At 35.7% G+C, this 17,577-nt stretch overlaps 2 protein-coding genes across 2 annotated transcripts; both read right to left on the bottom strand.

Annotated features, from left to right (window-relative positions):
* Positions 1 to 1,637: 1,637 nt before the first annotated feature.
* LOC146164220 (E3 ubiquitin-protein ligase RNF146-like) lies at positions 1,638 to 6,618 on the bottom strand. The gene is made up of 2 exons (XM_083381689.1): positions 6,365 to 6,618; positions 1,638 to 2,917 (listed from the first exon to the last, which is right to left on the bottom strand). Exons 1-2 carry the CDS (start codon positions 6,616 to 6,618, stop codon positions 2,356 to 2,358), a joined length of 816 nt encoding a protein of 271 aa, XP_083237815.1. The 3' UTR covers positions 1,638 to 2,355.
* A 26-nt stretch (positions 6,619 to 6,644) lies between these two features.
* On the bottom strand, positions 6,645 to 12,568 carry LOC146164219 (small ribosomal subunit protein mS33-like). Its single transcript, XM_083381690.1, has 2 exons — positions 12,331 to 12,568; positions 6,645 to 6,784 (listed from the first exon to the last, which is right to left on the bottom strand). Exons 1-2 carry the CDS (start codon positions 12,543 to 12,545, stop codon positions 6,709 to 6,711), a joined length of 291 nt encoding a protein of 96 aa, XP_083237816.1. The 5' UTR covers positions 12,546 to 12,568; the 3' UTR covers positions 6,645 to 6,708.
* Positions 12,569 to 17,577: the final 5,009 nt, after the last annotated feature.

The following is a 17,577-nucleotide window of genomic DNA, read 5'->3' as shown; positions in this document are numbered from 1 at the left end:
GTATAGTAAACATTGCACGTTTTAGGTGCTTTAATTTGTATGAATTGCTGTAGTCGTACTCCCTCTCCCGCAAATTTTACGTTTCTATACCTAAAGCGTGCTTTATTTTTTAAATTTCTGATGCCTTATTCTCTTATTCATATCAAGCGTCCACGCGGTCAAAATCGTTAAAATACCAGCGCCAAGCCGTGCCTCTCTTCAGATTATAAAAGTGCCATACACAGCATTATGCGTGCCCTTTTCTTTCACAAATTCTCTCGGAAAACATGATGAACTATTTAGGTATGATTTGAGGCAGGGAGTCAAACCGGAACTTTATGAACCGGTTTTGGTCCAAATTTTTCCGAACCGTAACCGAACCTGAACCAGTTTTTTTTTTTAAGGAGCCGGAACTGAACCCAATATTTTAAAAGAACCTGAACCTTGACCGAACCTGTCAACAAAAGCGGTTCGCAGCAGCATAACGTCACAACCTCTATTTTACAGAGTCAAGTTACGCCATGTTCGAAATTTTATGAAAAGAAACGAATACTGATTAAAAAAACCGTTGTTTATAATTTTTTAGACATTTCAATAACGAGCTGCTTGTTTACGTCACGTATAACTCTACATTTATTGACCCACATTTTCATCTTATATTGCATCCGAATAAGCTGAGAAGATTTTTTATACATAAACTTTCAATCTACAGTTGAAGTCATAGGCAGACCTGTTCCAGATTTAAAAGGTTTGCATCAGATGACTGGACAAAAAAAATAACAAAACAGATTGGTAAAAAAGGAGTGGATGTGTGGCTGCCATTGGCGTAGCCAGGGGGGCACAGGGGCCTTGGCCTCCCAAAAAATTATAAATATTGTACTTTTAATAATAATTTGTTTTGTAGCATTTATGAGCAGTATCATAACGGTCGATCACAGGCATGCCGCCACACCTTCAATTGTTATACACTGTAACGTAATAAACGATGTGGTTATTATTACTTTTGCTATACCATACTTATTAAAGTAGTTTTACTAGTTTTTAGTCATTTTTTTGCTCTCTGAATGGTTTTTGAGTATTGCGCTAAAACTCAGTTAGTTGCTGCTCGAAAAGGTTTACTAGCATATTTATTTGTGTTCGATACGCAGTTCATACGATGGCAAAAGCTAAACCAAAAAGTTCTAACTTGTTGCCCCTTAAATTTTTGGCTGGCTACGCTACCGGTGGCCGTGCTTTAAAAATTGCCTTTTCTATTTTCCTTGCTTCTTGTTTTCAATTTTTTAATATGAAAAGCATGTTGCTTTTTATTTTCATTAGTACGATACCTTTTTTGTGGTTGTTAAATAAAAACGTGACTTAAAAAATTAGTGCCTCACAGCACGTCACTGCGTCGCTGTCACCCAGGGGTAAGTAGGCTATGTCACCACCACAAAGTATGTATTTTTTTATATGTCAATACAAAAATCTGTTAAATTCGCGCGAAATTCCATCCTTTTTTTTACTATGTTTTGTCCTTTTTTTTCGTAGGACCTTGAATTACACACTGAATCGGACCATAGCGTTTTGCCGTCAGTGCATGTTTTTTAATGTAGTGAGCAAAACCCCTCACTGGGTATAACACAATGACAATGCTCAAGCACAATTTTATGAACCAAATTAAGTTACGTTTACAGTCAGTATGCCAGCCCGGTTATTATTACTAAAAACACGGTGGTTTAGAATAATTAATAATAGCGGTGTTGTAAAGCATGTCGTAACTTATAGGTAACTACGAGGCTATTAATCCCGCTTTGCCAGCTGTCTGGATCTCTGAAACTATCCAAGAAAAATTTATTCTACTTTCCCACTAAAGTAGACGGTATTTAGCTAAAAATAGGTAAACATAACGATAAGTTGAATGAAATGGTTCATATCACAACTGGGGTTGCTTTGTTTTATTTCGAGGCCATACTTTGCAAAGTATAAAGTTTGGTAGTCCATATCTGATACCAAATAGTAAAATACGTCATAAGGCCCGAAATTTGATGAAATTATAACTTGGGTACGAAACTTATAAAAACAGGTTGGTAAACTACAACGTGATTTAGAATTAAAAGTTTAGTGAAGTTTCTAACAAGTAGAAAGCACTGAATGTCAAAGAATACCTAAATACCTATTTTAATACAGTTTACAATCACAACGGACTGGATACCTCTCTAGTACTAAACGAGTTAATATACTACTACCAGTATCGCTGCTTTCGTTTAAGTAATATAGACAAAACATTTTGTCAGCCAACGAAGCAAAAATTTTGGTTTTACATACAAAATGTTGTTGTTTTATATTTAAAGCAGTTAGTGCAAGTTAACATCGAAGATTTGGTTGTTTTACCATGTTTCAGTCAGCATTTAGGCTCGAGTGCCTTGTCAAAGGTAGTTGTTCATTGACGTTTGTTTGCTGCTGGTCGGATTCACCAACATTTTGTTGCAATGCAACAAGATTTATTCGTGGTATTCTGTTTTGGCTACCACCGATGGGCATTTGACGCTCATTTTGAGTCGGCTGAACTCTTGGTTGTGCTCTGGCACTTGAATTGCCATTGTTTGCATCCACTTCATCATACATCTGTGATGTACTTTGTCTTTCAGCTGATGGACTCACGGTCGCAGTATTGTTATCGCAATTGTTTTCAGGCGATATTGAAATGCCTTCATTAGCGCTATGCAGGCCTGCCACGCCCTTTTTTGGAATAGTCATCAGATCTCTTTTGATGTTTCGTTTCCTAGAAGCATGATGTCTCTGGTATTGAACTTTATTTTCAAAGTCGATCACATATACAGATCCAGCAATGAGAACATCAACAGATTTTGCCTTTTCAGTATATGCAGTCTCAAGTTCAATGCAGGTTCGATCATCATACTGCCACCAGCCGTTATATCCCTGGTAATACCAGGCATATCTAAAATGACAACATATATATTAAAATATTTATCATCTTTGACATGGAGTAAGAAATTTAAAAATAGAAAAACCATAAATCAACGAGTCTACTAAATTAAAATAAATAGACAAATTTATAAAACAACTTTCTTTGATTGTTATTTCCTTGTGCTTTGGTCTCGTGAAACCAATTAAATAACATGGACAACTGAATTCAATTCAATACATAAATACTGCCTGACAGTGCAAAACAGCGGCGCACAGACGTCAACGACAAAACGGCCACCACCAGGAAGGCAGCGCATAATCAATCAATTTTTGTAAGTCTAGTACTATAAAAAATTCTAGAAAAGTTTAACGTCATCTCACTTTACTGTGCTGTTTTATTACAGGGTTGGATTTTGCCATTTGACCGCCACTCCCCGAATGGCGAGTGCCCTTCAGTGAAAATTGATTGTTGTTTTCAGACCTAAGGTTTTAATTTACTGATCCGTAACAAATCATGTTTAACTTCAACGACGGAAGCACAATTGACTTTCAAAGAGAATTTATCGATTGTTAGAGTCTTAAAATGGGAGTGTTTTAAATGCTAATTTTAATTTTTAGTATATATGTCATGGTTTAGAAAAACGCCTAATACAGAGGTCCAAGCGAAAGACAATAGTATATTTCAAGTGCAGCGTTTCAGGTAAAAACAGCATCCTAGGCGGATTCCCTTAAAATTCCTGTTCCCGCCCCTGCTGCGCATGTTAATGACTTGCTACTAGACATTAACCAAATCATCGTTATTGGATGTAACAAACTAAGAAATATTTTTTTGCCTTAACCAACGTTTTGTTTTAACACTATTTTCTCGCCCTTGGTAGGCATTTATTGTACGTTTTGTAACAAACGAGCTTTTACATTGCTTTTTAATGTTACTGACTGCATGTTTAGTAGTTGCAGTCATCAATATCAGTTTATCTTCTGCCGTGCTAATTGTGTAAGCCTGGGTTCTTTTTGAAAAATCGGCACACGCTAAATGGAACGGAAAGGTCTTTTAGCTAAAGTTCATACTAATATTGAAGTTTCCAACCCCTAAAAAAAAAAACGGCTTCCAACCCTAAAAACATTTGCTTGGCCTCTTTAAATTCTTTTTTTTTCATAATTGTTTTTTCATTTTTATTATTGTCTTTTTCAAATAAAAATTTTGTATTAGACAGTTGACGACGCTAAATCAAGCATTCTCTCTTTTTTTGATGCAACGTTCAGTTTAGACGCAGGTAATGTATCTGGTTGTTCGCTATCCGCAATAACATCCGGTAATGGTGTAACGGCATTTGTTTTAACTAACGCTCTTAAAAAGTGGTTTGGTCTAATTTGTGTTTCTCGTGCGCGAATTGAAGTATCCATTTTTATGTAATGCTAGTTACATTTTTTTTGTTTCCTATATAAGCAATAGGCATATTTTAAGAACCCTTAATATGTGTGCAATCGACGCAAATCTTGTATTTTAGTTGACTTGCACGCTCCACGCAGATGTTGCAATAATCGTGGCATAATAACACTCGGGGAAAACTCTGTGTTTTGTATTGCAGGTGATAAAAGGCGTGCTTGCAATTTAGCGTAGTCCTAATAGTGGAATCAGCGGCGCATCCAGAAAATCAAAAAGGGGGGTCCTGAACTTTCAACTTAGGGATTTCCCCATTTTCCGTCTATCGGTAATGAATAATGATGTCATAAACTAGTGACGGGTATGACGTTATAAAATAGTGTTTCTAATGACGTCATAAAAAATAATCAGACACAGCCAATTAACGTCCAGCAAAACGAACACGTGCGTCGAAACCGCTTAAAGTGTGCAATCGTTAACTTCAGGCGAAAAACTAAACAAGACGCAGTGGCGTAGCCAGCCGAAAATTTTTTTGGGGGGGGCAAAAAAGTTTGGACTCTTTTGTTTAGCTTTTGTCATTGTATTAACTCCTGTAACGAACACAAAAACAATGCTAGCAAACCTTTTCGAGCAGCAACTGAATGAGTGTTAAACGCAATACCCAAAACCATTTAAAGAGCAAAAACTGTCTAAGGTCGTAAAACTACATTAATGTATAGCAAACTTAATATTAACTATATCGTTTGTGACGCAACAATGCATGACAATTAAAGGTGTTGTATGTCTGTGATCGAATGTTATGGTACTGCTCATAAATGCTAAAAAAAAAAATATTAAGAATACATTTTTATAAATTTTTTTGGGGGGCATGGCCCCTCAGGCCCCCCCCTGGCTACGCCTATGCTAAGACGGTAACAAGTATGTGTAATTGATTTTGGTAGAATCATGTTTAGACTATATCAGCAGCGCATTTTCCTAAGTTCCATGTAAAGGACCACGCTAAATTGCAAGCACGTCTCTCACCACCTGCAATACTATACGAAGATCGGTTTTCCCGGGTGTTATTATGCCACGATTAGCGCAACATCTGTGCCGAGCTGTGTGCCAAGTCAGCTAAAATATAAGCTGCGGTTGAGGGAAAATATGTTGTGTCAATTACACACTAAACACGTGGTCTTAGGAATAATTTTGCGGTGACAATCATTAGATAAAAAATATCACTTTGAAAGTCACAGTTAACCACCTCTTAAGAAAATCTGCTTAAGTTAAAAAAATGCCGTTGTTACATCAACATCAGATATTAGCGCGAACAGAACTCAGCGTTTTAACGATAAAATATTAAAAAAGCTTGATGTGCGTTTTCAACGCACGAAAGAGAAAAAATCTCCTGCGTTTACTGTCGACCAAACACAAACAAGCGACGAAAAACGGCTTTACGTTTGATTTTGGTTTTACACTAGCTTAAGACGCGTGACCAAATTACATTATAAAAAAGGCGTTTAGGACGCTGAACCCCAACAAAAACGATAAAATCACTAACGAAAAGGGGGGCGGGGTCCGGACACCCAACCTTGAATTCCAGGGAATCTAAAAACGCTCTGCACACCCACGTTCGGTGCCCATGTCTGGAACCAAGCATTTTCTCTGTAGCCAAGTTATTTTTGTTATGTTTATCGGAGCTGAATCATTTTTTAAATTTGTTTGGGCTAAAGCTACAATTTTTTTATCGGCCCCAGATTCCGTGTGAGGTATCCTATAGCAAACTAAATCATCATGCTTTTGGTAAAAATTAACGAAAAAATGTACAGCATCGTCATACAGCACAATTTAACAATTTTACAACAAAACATCTTTGTAGCTACTTGCATCTACAACACAATAAAGCCTATACAAATTGGATTGTTATTTGATGGTATGTTTTTAAACATTTTGAACAGTTTAGTGAATTGCGAATGTAAAAAAAAGTAAATTAAGGCCCCTGAGGAATATACATTACAGCACGTCGCTACCGAACCGCAGCAATTGAATGCTCCATATCTGGAGCCATTAGATGTGTTTAGTGGTGTATAAAACATAATATACCATAAGGCATACCTAGGCTGGGAGAAAGCTTCTTCTTTACTTGTGCCGGCCACATCTGGCTTTTTGAACATGAAAGGTTTTGTTATAAAATCATCTGGAATTGGAGCCCTGCAGAGGGCACATCGCCGACTTTGTAAAGCAGTCCCTTTAGCACACAGAAAACAAAAAATATGACAGCAAGGAAGCTCAACTGGCTGCATACACTGCTGAAGACATATGGCACACTCAAGAGAATGTTCATGGTGTAGTTTACTTTCAGAAGCCATACTGAAAACCAACTTTTTTATAGTAAGTACACCTCAAATTGTTTAAACGTTTTTTTATTTATTTTTTTTTTGTTTATATTTTTCGTGAATTCAACTGCTCTCACGACCTTTTCTTCTAAGTGCCTTTTGTCTTCTCATTTCATCCTTAAAATCCAAATGTTCATCCCTTGAAAGTAAATACAAAATTACCATTACAGTTAAAATTTAGTCATTGAACTATGAGTATGTCAACAGCAACTTACATAGAATTGGAGACTGGTAAACTTTAGTGCAAGTTTTTAGTAAGTTTAGTGCAAGTTTTTAGTAAGTTTAGTGCTAGTTTGCTTTTACCAGATAACTACTAAATAAGGTTTTTGAAAAAGTTTTGTTTCTAGTACTAACAAACTTTAATACTTTAAATACACAACTTTGTTAAATATGCAAATTTAACAAAGGAAATTACAATTCAAGTATTAGGCATACAAAGACATTTCTTTATTCATTTGCAGCATAATTTTCTTGATAGATTAATGCCTTAATTAGCATGGTCCAACTACATTTTATTGCGACCATCAGAGGCAACCCATTTCGTTTTGTGGTTGCAGAAGCTCAAATTTAAGAGGGGGGGATGAAAAAATCTAACATATGATTCACAACTGTTCCCACTCAAATGCATTTCTTTTACTTGAACACTTTTCCTCAAATGTTGTTTTTTTACAAAATTTGATTTCCACTCATCTCCTGAACCCCAAACAATTACCACTTGGCAAGGATCGTAACACCTTCAGTACCCCATGTTTATGTCACCAAAGTTTTAAAAATGCCGAAATTAATTTCATTTGAGCTCTGTGTGGACAAAAAACACCCAAATTAGCTTTATTCAAGCTACATTCCCAAATTTCTTTGTTCAAGCTTAGCTGTATGAACTAAAAAAATTTGAAAATTAGTTTTATTTGAGCTATGTACAACCAAAAAACTGCCCAATGAGTTTTATTCGAGCTACATGCCCAAATTAGTGTTTTCACCCTTACATAAGACCTAAAAAGTGCCCAAATTAGTTTTATTTGTGCTACTTACGATCAACAATTCATCTATGTAAACCAAAATTCTCATAAAAATTTCAAAAAAGATGAAAAATTTGGTGGGAAGAAAATTTGCAGACAATGCAGGGTTGTTCCTAAGCAAAAATTTACACTCGCCAGTCGGGCGAGCGGCTATCAATCAGCACTCACCCGGTCGAAATAACACTCGCCAAATATTAGCAAGCAGTCTTCGAATTTCTATCCTAGCGCAGTCATTTCTTGGGTTATCGTTATGATTTCTATACGCAAACACCAGATTGGAAACTTTTGATTTTGCGCAAGGGAGACTATTTTTCAGCTTCGAATTGCGCGGCTGTAATAACGTGATTTGTAAAATTTGCTCGACTGAAAATGGATTATTATACTGATTCGTGGATGACCGCATTTTATGTTTATTTCACCGCGGCCGAGCTAGAACTTTCCAACCTGGCGTAAACATTCGTTTTTATAAAAGTCTTGTCGTTAAGAAACATTGTTTTTTTGCCGAAATATGTTTTACAATCTTACACTTAACACGTGATCTTAGAATATGCTTATAGAGAATAATTTTGCGTTACTGATTATAACGGGCGACTTTGAAATCCGCACGAAAGTCATCATTATACCACCTTTTAAGAATCTGCTTCAGTTAAAAAAAATCCGCCAAAACCAAACAAAAACCAAAACAAGGTTTTGCGTTAGATTTTGGTTACGCATTAGCTTGAGACGCGTCATGACCCAATTACATTAAAAACATTGCCGCTTCGGACAGTTTGTTAAACCCTGACAAAAACGAACAAAACAAGATAATATCACTCACAAAATGGGGGGGGGGGGGGGTCACAAACCCCAGGCCCACTGGATACGCCACTGTGTCACATGATCAGTAGCCTAAATCACCTACATCAGTGGTTCTCAAAGTTTTTTTTGTATTCCTCCCTTAAAGACTCTAACAATGTTAATTCCTCCCAAAAAAATCTACAAAAGGAATATTGCCAAAACTGGATATGATGTGCAAGGAGCGTTTTTATGATTTATCTCAGAGATAACAGTGAACATTACAAAAGTAGGGTATAATTAAAAAAAAACAATACAAAAATGCAAAGAACAATTTTACCGAACAAAATATACATAAGGTATTTACAAAGCGTTAGTTATTGTTTATGTGAACTATGAGCTTCATGTTTAAACAAAACAATGAAAATTGAGGAGAAAAGCATATCAGTTTTGCCCGAAGATCACCGCGTTTGCCAATGTCAAGTGTTTCTGTTTTTTATAAATATCTGTAATGGCACTAAAACCACATTCAACTAAATATGTAGTCGGAAATGGAAAAAGTGTTTGCTCTGCAACCGTTAATTTGTCATACTTAGCTCAAAATTGTGGATCCAACCACATTAGCCGTTTTTTAAACGAATAAATCGGTAAAACTCGCTTTTGAGCATTTGCTTTGGAATTTTGAAGAATTTAAAATATATACCAAACCTGGATAACCTTATGTTTTTTTAACCCTTTCTTTACTTTTACGTATTTACAACAATGCTAAAACAAACAAACAGGATAAAACAGACACCTGGTGCTAGTGAACTTACTTACTGTAATGAAACAATATATATTGTAAACCAAACAGAGTCTATTATGACGTAAGTTAACACAGTTAAAGCAGCATGAATTGTCTTCGTGTATATATGCTATTCTAAGTATAGTAAGTAACCTTCCCATTTAAACATTGTGCAGTTATATAAATATAATATGCTTTAAATATCAAATAAAAAAGTGAGCCATTTTCATCCACTTTTCCTCCCCAATTCCTCCCTGGAACAAATTTCCTCCCAAAAATTTAAAATTCCCCCCAAAGTGAGGCAAGTGGCTCCCTTTGAGAACCACTGACCTAGATGGTCTGGGGTGTGTGTTATAAACACCCCTAGCGGGTACGGCGGAAACTGAATGACGCTAAAAACGGGGATTATTAGGAGCTTACGGCTGTTTAAAGTCGTCTATTTGACGTTAGAAAAATTGCAACACCTAGTCGGCTTATTAACGTCCGATTGTCAAGTGATTTCAATTGCGCGCGAAACGCTATGGAATTGCGTCATAACAGCCTCTGTGACGTATCAACCACAAACTATTGCACCAGCAAAATTAACGATGCTTATCAACAAATTTGGTGATATTTGTAGTTTAATTTCGCCGATGGTATGAAGCGTGGCTTTAAAATTGCCCTTTTTGAACTCTGTATAATTAGTAAACTATTCAGCTGAAACTGTGCAAGAAAAACACAAACATGGCTTATTACTGAAGTTAAGACGGACATTTAATATAAGTTTAGCGGGAAGCTATAGTTCGCCGACGGTTTAATCTATGTTTCAAAATGCGACGGTCAAGCGCTCGTTTTCAAGATTGAAGCTAATAAAAACATTCAATAGAGCGTGTTTGAGATTATTTGAGTCGGTGACAGGCGAACTGCTAAATTAAATAACGATAACAAGCGGTGATAAGGCGTCAGCGGCGATAAGCACCGACGTGTTTTCAATGCCAGGTGCAATGTTGCCGATGTTACATTGCAGCAATCACAGTATTAGTTTTGTGATAATTGTTTACTGAGGTTTCAAAGGGGAGTGTCAAAACTCCTAGACACCCCCGACGCTAAGCCCATGTTTACAACTAAACCATTCTTTCGCAAAGTTAACAACCATATGTACCAGAGGTTTTGTGCTGCACGGCACCCTGTAGTGGGTTGTTCCAAGGGTGTCCCCAATGGTTTCGGTTTGTATCTAAACTTCATTGCGATATAAAATATTCACAAACAGTTATTTTTTTAAGCTTTGGCTTGGTTGACTGCTATGAACTCTAAGAGGTCGCAACAACATACTTACGTAGACCAAAGCGATCATAATCTCTTTGCGTAGACTAATTGCTAATTCTCACCTGTAGGTACACAAGCAGGCGATATTCTAAAATATTGTAGCGTTCAGTTAGTGTTCACTTTCCAAAGGCGTCAACGACCGGATTAAACATTAACAACGTTTAAGTTAAACAATAAACCTCTTAACTATTTATAACTACAGCAATGACATCTTTGATTGTTTGCCGGTAAACGATTTTTTAAAATGGGATAAAAAGTCTTTATTACGATCATTGCTTCTATCATGACCTTTGATTAACCTTATTATTTGTGTAGTGTAGAATGTATTTGCGCCTTATTGTTTATGAAAAAACTGGCGCTAAGTAGTATTTCGCTTAGTAGTGGTGCTTTAAATTGTGGGCCACGTCCCGAATGTAGGCCGCAGAGCCATTTTTAGTGGGCCGCGAGTTACTTTTGATTAGTTTAGTGTTGCCAGGGTTGTGTGCCGCGTGATAGCCGTACATTGATTGCACTGTTTTTTAAAATTAGGTATGGCTAAGAATTTTTATATTGTCTCAGCGTGCTTTGGGCCCGCTCGAGAGTGCCTGTCAACTTACATTTTGTCAATTTTAAGTATATATACTAAATGCAAAAAATTTACACGCTTCGCACGTATATTATAACAAGGCGGTGTTTCGTCATAAAGGCGCCGTGTAATATTTTACCTTTTCTTGCTTAACACATGAACTTAAGACTTCCTGTAAAATGCAATTTTCTAACAAAATAATTTGCAATATGGCTTTTGTATCACGACTAACATTTATCCATATTTTAAAACAGGATTAACGTAATGGATTCCTTTTATTTTTTCAAGCAAAGGTTTTGAGTGATTGCAGGTGCCACTATTCAGCAGTAGAGATGATAATAGTGTTAATCATTTATGCATAAAGTACACGTCTAGATACTTAAACCAAAATAGACGTACAGCATTTCTTGCGTTTCGCGCAAAAAAACTTGCTTTAGTTGCAGAATACCACACAGGTCGGTTCGAGAACAACAAGTTTCTTAAGATACTTGAACTAAGACGTCAAATGCTGGATTCTTTTCTTTGTAGGTGCTATCTTTAAATATATTCAGCCCAAAAGCAATATTTCATAATTTCTAGCATGCCGTTATTTCAAGCAATATTCAAATCCTTTTATGTGCCATATGCGTCACGTATCCTCTTTGGTGAAGTTTTGCCAATTTGAAATTAAACCCATTTTTCTATACTTGAAATTTTCATATTTAATAAAACTTCATATTTGCGCAAAGAGTTCGTTCGAGTATAACAAGTATTTCTAAGTTTGTGACGTCACTCTACTGCCACCACTTTAAAACAAATATTCTGACACTGCTTTCGTGGTGGTTTTACGTAGTGGGCCTTCAATAGGTCTGAAAAGAGTACTTTGGGCCGCGACAAAAAAAGTTTGCCGACCGCTGTCATACACCAACTAATTAAATTTCTCACCGAATTATAATTCAATGCAACTCCTGATATGTGTAGTTTTTTTAGATGTTCAAATGTCAAAATCTACACTTTAACCTGTGAGCACAATGTTTTAGTGTGTGTTTTTACTGACAGTGTATACATGGCAATATTAGCAGATATTAACAAAAAAATAATAATAATAATATTATTTCATCAACATGCAATTAGCTGTATTATCCACTTGTGCATTTAAAGTTTTATTTAAGTGTGATTTCTGGTTAGTAAACATAAGATCTCGGGCCCCCCAAAATCCGTGGACCAGTAGTTGGACCATGCTGGTTTAAAGTATAACTTACACGTATAGTCCAAGGTATCTCAGTTCTTTCATCAAAATATCAATATCGTGCATTGGAGGGTAGTAGTTAACAAAGTAGTTGTTTTTGTAATATGGTTTTTGCTTCAGTTTCAACAAAATCTCTTTAGATGGCTGTTTGTAAACTGGATCAATGTTGCAAAATATCCTGGCACTCAGTCGTGCCATATTAAGGGCATATTTAGACTTTGTGTACATACCTAAAACTAATATCACTCATTACACCTAAACAAAAACAAATATTTGATAAAGAGCATTTATCCACCTATACAAGGAATGAATGGTATTTTGTTGTATTCTTTGAACACGGCAACACTTTCATTGCACAGCAAACATACTGTTTTTTGTCGAATTGAGTGAAAAAGTATTTGGGCATTCAACCCTTTTAAATAGCGACACTCCTCGTCAACTTTACGTTTCTAGCGGTGCTGGTCTAGAATCCTACCACAATGCACATTATTTGGGTTAGGGTGGGGATTATGAAATAATGAATATAATAATACTTGGACCAACAAACAAATGCTTACTCGCACCCTTAGCCAAATATTGTGCTAAATTAATAACTGTGGTAGGATTCTAGACCACCGTCAAAATAACTAATAACAACTATTATTTGACGTAGTAAGTAAGTAGTGGTGGATTGCGGCACACTGTGGCTGCGGGTATATATGTCATGAATATTTATATCGGTTTTTGCCAGATTAAACCCTTACTCCCCAACAAATTTCAACTAAGCAAAGCATATTTGGAAAGGTGAGATCAATGTCTATACAATGCTTTTTGGTTTCATCCTGGGATGAAAATTATTTGTGCCCATTTTGGTCGGATGTTTTGGGATAAAAAATCGCGATATTGGGCTATTAATAGACAAATACGAAATTTTAAAAACCTTTTTTATTTTTATTTGTTATTCGACAAATTACGCCTTTAAAAATCAACGTGTGAAAGTTTTGTTCGATTGTGGTTTTTAATGAGGGTACTAGAGACTTTGGAAAATTATCGCGATATATGTTATAAATATTAATATCGTTTTCGGCCCAATTGGCATCATTAGAAAGGTTTATTCTTGGGCTACCCAAAAAATCTAGTTTCAACCTGGGATGAAATTTTTTATTTGATTTTTATGGTGAAGATCAATATTTTTTTTAATATTATTTTTTTTCCAAACTTAAAAAATATAGACCAGAAAAAAATTATACCTAAATAAGTTTATTTTGGCATTGAAATAACCTGCCAGAAATTATTTGCTGACTAGCTTTTGGTGCCGCAGGCCACATTATTGTAAGAACGGAAACTGTCTGCGTGCTGCTCAAAATCCGGCCCGCGGGCCGTATGTTGCCCGCCCCTGCCCTAACCCCAATATTGTGCATTGCTTTATAATTGTTTCAACCCTGTGTTGGATTCTAGACCAGCGCTAAAGATATTTTTAGTATACTATGCCTGGTAGCAACAGCATATGCTAGATTTATACTAAACAGCATTAAAAAAATGTAAATAGTGTTAGCAATTGCTATTTGGTCAGGTCTCTCACAAATAAAAACCTAATCTAAATCGTAATCTAAATCTGTTTTTTTTTCGAAACTACAATTCGGTTAAGACTTACTAGTTAACAAGTTATACAATAGGATTTGCAAGAAATCACGAAAAATACCCCCAAAATCCTTAGATTTGTCCCTAAAAGTTCCAATTTGGAACTAAATCCCTAAAAGTGAGACCGCTGCATTTGGACGAAACATTGAATTTTAACAGAAAAAACATTTTATTCAAAACTTTACTTGCGCATACCACAAATAGCAGAACTTTTTTTGCCAAATATAATAGTTTAGCAAAATAACGGGTAGGTTTTCAAGTATGAGCTATTTAAACGATTATCTAACCTAGCCTTTCATTAACAATACGTGAATATGTATAAAAGAAGATACAATTATAATCAATTATTAAGCAAAAAATACAAAAAAGCCAATTTTTTAATAATAATTCTAGGAAACTCCTAGCATAACTACTAGGGATGTTCAAAGTAAAATATTGAATCCAATTCTGCCGTTTATTTCGGGTAAGTGGAACCGATATAATTTAATGTTTTACCGCCAATTGTTGCGCCTAATTATACAAACGCATGTAGTAAGTTGGCCTGTCGCTGCGGCGACCAATTTAAACAGCACACAATTGCTAAAGAGTTCTGTGTACTGTGTGCAGTGCTGCATTGTAGTCACTATTGGCAATAATATAAGTTTTGGCAACAACCTGGACAGTTGACATATTACAGTTTACAGAACTGTTTCAAATGACAGTTGTTAAGAATGTTAAATATATGGCACTTTTTTTGGTTTAGTATAATGTACACATGTTAGCAAATTGTTTGGGCGATTTATTGCTGTGATTGTGGGTCCTGTAGATCAAGGTTGCCAGACTATGAAAAGCTTTTAAGGCCAAAGTAATACAAAAAAAGGCCAAATGAATATTTACCCGTTTGTATTCAACATAAAGGGGCAAAATATAATAATAAGTAAATATAGTACACCGACACCAGCTACAAATTAAAATTACAGTAAATTTCTAGTTTTTGTGCAAGCTTGAAGTCAACTAGAATAACCACAATAATAAATATAAATTGTGCTTTTTAAATGTAGCCTATATATTAAATAGGTTAGGTTAAAATAATAGAACTAGATAACTAAACCTGCATATACATAGTTCTAATATTTATTATTATGGTTGTTATCCTAGTTAAATTCCAAAAAAAAGGAAAATAAAAAAAATGCGGTGGGAATTATCTTAGTAGGCAATATCTTAGCAAGGCCCAACAGGAAAGAGTCCTTGTGTTGAACAGAGCTGAACACTTTTATAAGAACGCCAAAGCAATCAATATTAAAATGTCATCAATGAATCAAGCTAAGTTCATCATTGTATTTAGGACTATGTGAGTAGCCTATTACCACCTTAATTAATATAATTGTTACAAACGAGATTCTTTTGTGAAAAACCAAAAAGGATTTCTCGCACTGTTGGTGTGTCCAAGAAGATGACACTGCTACACCAACAAGATTCTTTTTTAACAAGTCTATGATCATGAATGTTATTTACTCATTACAAAGCATCACAATAACGGTAATTTAAAAGGTATTGCTTAGCAACTGATTTCTGAATTTGGCCGTAAAAAGGCCAATCTGGCAACCCTGCTGTAGATTAGGATTAATCTCGTCCCCAAGCAAAATCGAGGCTAAATAATTTAATAAAAATAACTAGAATTCGCTATTCTGGATTCGTTATTCTTGATTCGAAACCAATTATTCTAGAATACCTAGGGATTCTACTTTAAACAACCCTAATAACTACAAATAAATCTCCCACTGTTAATGCAGCGATGGAGACTAGTTTTCTACCTTATCCCACTCATAGTTGCCATTTTTTTCTCACAGTAATCATTTAGATTTACCAAAAATATAATCTAAAAACATCTAGATTTTTATGGAGAAATCTAAAAATGATTTTTGAAAATATTCAATACTTAATCAACGCCTGAGGCGTTGGCTTAATGCCGTATAAAGTTGCATAAAGGGACTTGCTTGATGCTTTAGATTTAAGATTTCGGCGCTCGTCTAGAATCCTACCACAACGAACATTATTTGGGTTAGGGTGCCGGTTAGCGTTTGGGTTTGGGTGAGTCCAGTAATAGTGTTAAACAATATTACTTGACCTACCCACACCCAAACACTAACCGACACCCTAACCCACATATTATGCATTGCTTAATAATCATTTCAACGTTGTGGTAGGATTCTAGACCAGCGCCAAGATTTCTGCTTTATAAAACATTTTACTGAACTTAAGATTTCTGCTTTATAAAACATTTTACTGAACATGACGAGTTACTAAAATTTCGATTTTATATCTCATCATTTTTTTTTTCGAATTGCAAAAAAAAAATTTTGAAATTACTGAAATATTTATCGTCAATAGCGAATCTGTCACTAATTTAGATTATACAATATTTTCACCCGATCCGTTAGAAATCAGTGCATTTCTAAGCAAAAAGGTCTACGACAATCAGGGCATCCAATGGCAGAAAAGTCTAGACTTTTAGACCTTGAGGTCCTGGCAATGCACTGATTTGGACCTTTAGGTAAACTCCCGGCGTAGATTAATTAAAAATATTCATTAAAAGTTCAGAAAAGATAACAAAAAGTATGAGATAGGATTAATAACACTTGACCCACCTAAACCCTAACGCTAACCCGAATCCTAACCCAAATAATGTGCGTTATTTTAATAATTCTTTAAATGCTGGGGAAAAAAGCCCAAACTCGGATGGGCATAAGATGGTTTCTCGTCAATTGCATTTAAGATCATTACGTCACAAATTGAGGTATTGGGGCCTGAAGCGTTATAATTATTAAATTATCGCACATTATTTGGGTTAGGGCGCTGGTTAGCGTTTGGGTTTGGTTGGGTCAAGTATTGTTAAACTTAATCTTCTTATGCACATTTGTTAATGCAAATTAGTGCATTGTCCAAGACCTAAAAGTCGGACTTTTTGATCCTTTGAATGCACTGATTGTCGTATACCTTTTTGCTTAGAATTGCACTGATTTCTGACGGATGGGGTGAACGCTTACAAACCAAATCTGCATAGGGCTCACAATCAGTGCATTGTCCAAGACCTCAAGGTCTAAAAGTCTAGACTTTTCTGCCTTAGGATGCGCTGATTGTCATAGACCTTTTTGCTTAGATATGCACTGATTTCTGACGGATCGGGTGATATTTTTTTATAATAATCTAAAAAAAACATCTAACATCTAGATTGTATAATCCTACATCTAGATTTAAACCAAAACATCTAAATCTAGATTAAAATAATCTAGAATGGCAACTATGATCCCACTGCGTTGCCCAACTTGACGTCACAATGCACGTGACCACCACCCAAACCTTGCGTTCTCGGCGTTTCGCGATTTATTCTACCTTATACGGCTTGTTGTATATCTATTTGTATTTCTGTCGGGAAAATAATAAATTAGATAGGCCAGGGCCTACCCTTCACTCCCCCTGCTAGGAGGAGTATGCATGTGTGGGAGTAGTGTGCAAAAAACAAGAAGACCTTACTATTTGTTAGCTCGAAGAGCAAAATAGAAAAGAGTAACAAATAAATGACACAAGCATTTATAGGTTGGATAATTGCCAATTTACACAGCGCAGACGAATAGTAATCACCACAGGCAAAACAGTAATG

The sequence above is a fragment of the Ascidiella aspersa genome, chromosome 2, assembly GCF_963924565.1.
Source record: "Ascidiella aspersa chromosome 2, kaAscAspe10.2, whole genome shotgun sequence".
NCBI lineage: Eukaryota > Metazoa > Chordata > Ascidiacea > Phlebobranchia > Ascidiidae > Ascidiella > Ascidiella aspersa.
The sequence above is the reverse complement of the archived record's forward strand: the minus strand, read 5'-3'. Positions and strand labels throughout refer to the sequence as shown.

Coding starts and splice junctions, on each gene's coding strand:
- LOC146164219 (XM_083381690.1), bottom strand. CDS start 12,545: ATGTACACAAAGTCTAAATATGCCCTTAATATGGCACGACTGAGTGCC. Junction 6,785..12,330: donor AGATACCTTGGACTATACGT/GTAAGTTATACT, acceptor TTTACTTTCAAG/GGATGAACATTTGGATTTTA.
- LOC146164220 (XM_083381689.1), bottom strand. CDS start 6,618: ATGGCTTCTGAAAGTAAACTACACCATGAACATTCTCTTGAGTGTGCC. Junction 2,918..6,364: donor GAAGCTTTCTCCCAGCCTAG/GTATGCCTTATG, acceptor TTGTCATTTTAG/ATATGCCTGGTATTACCAGG.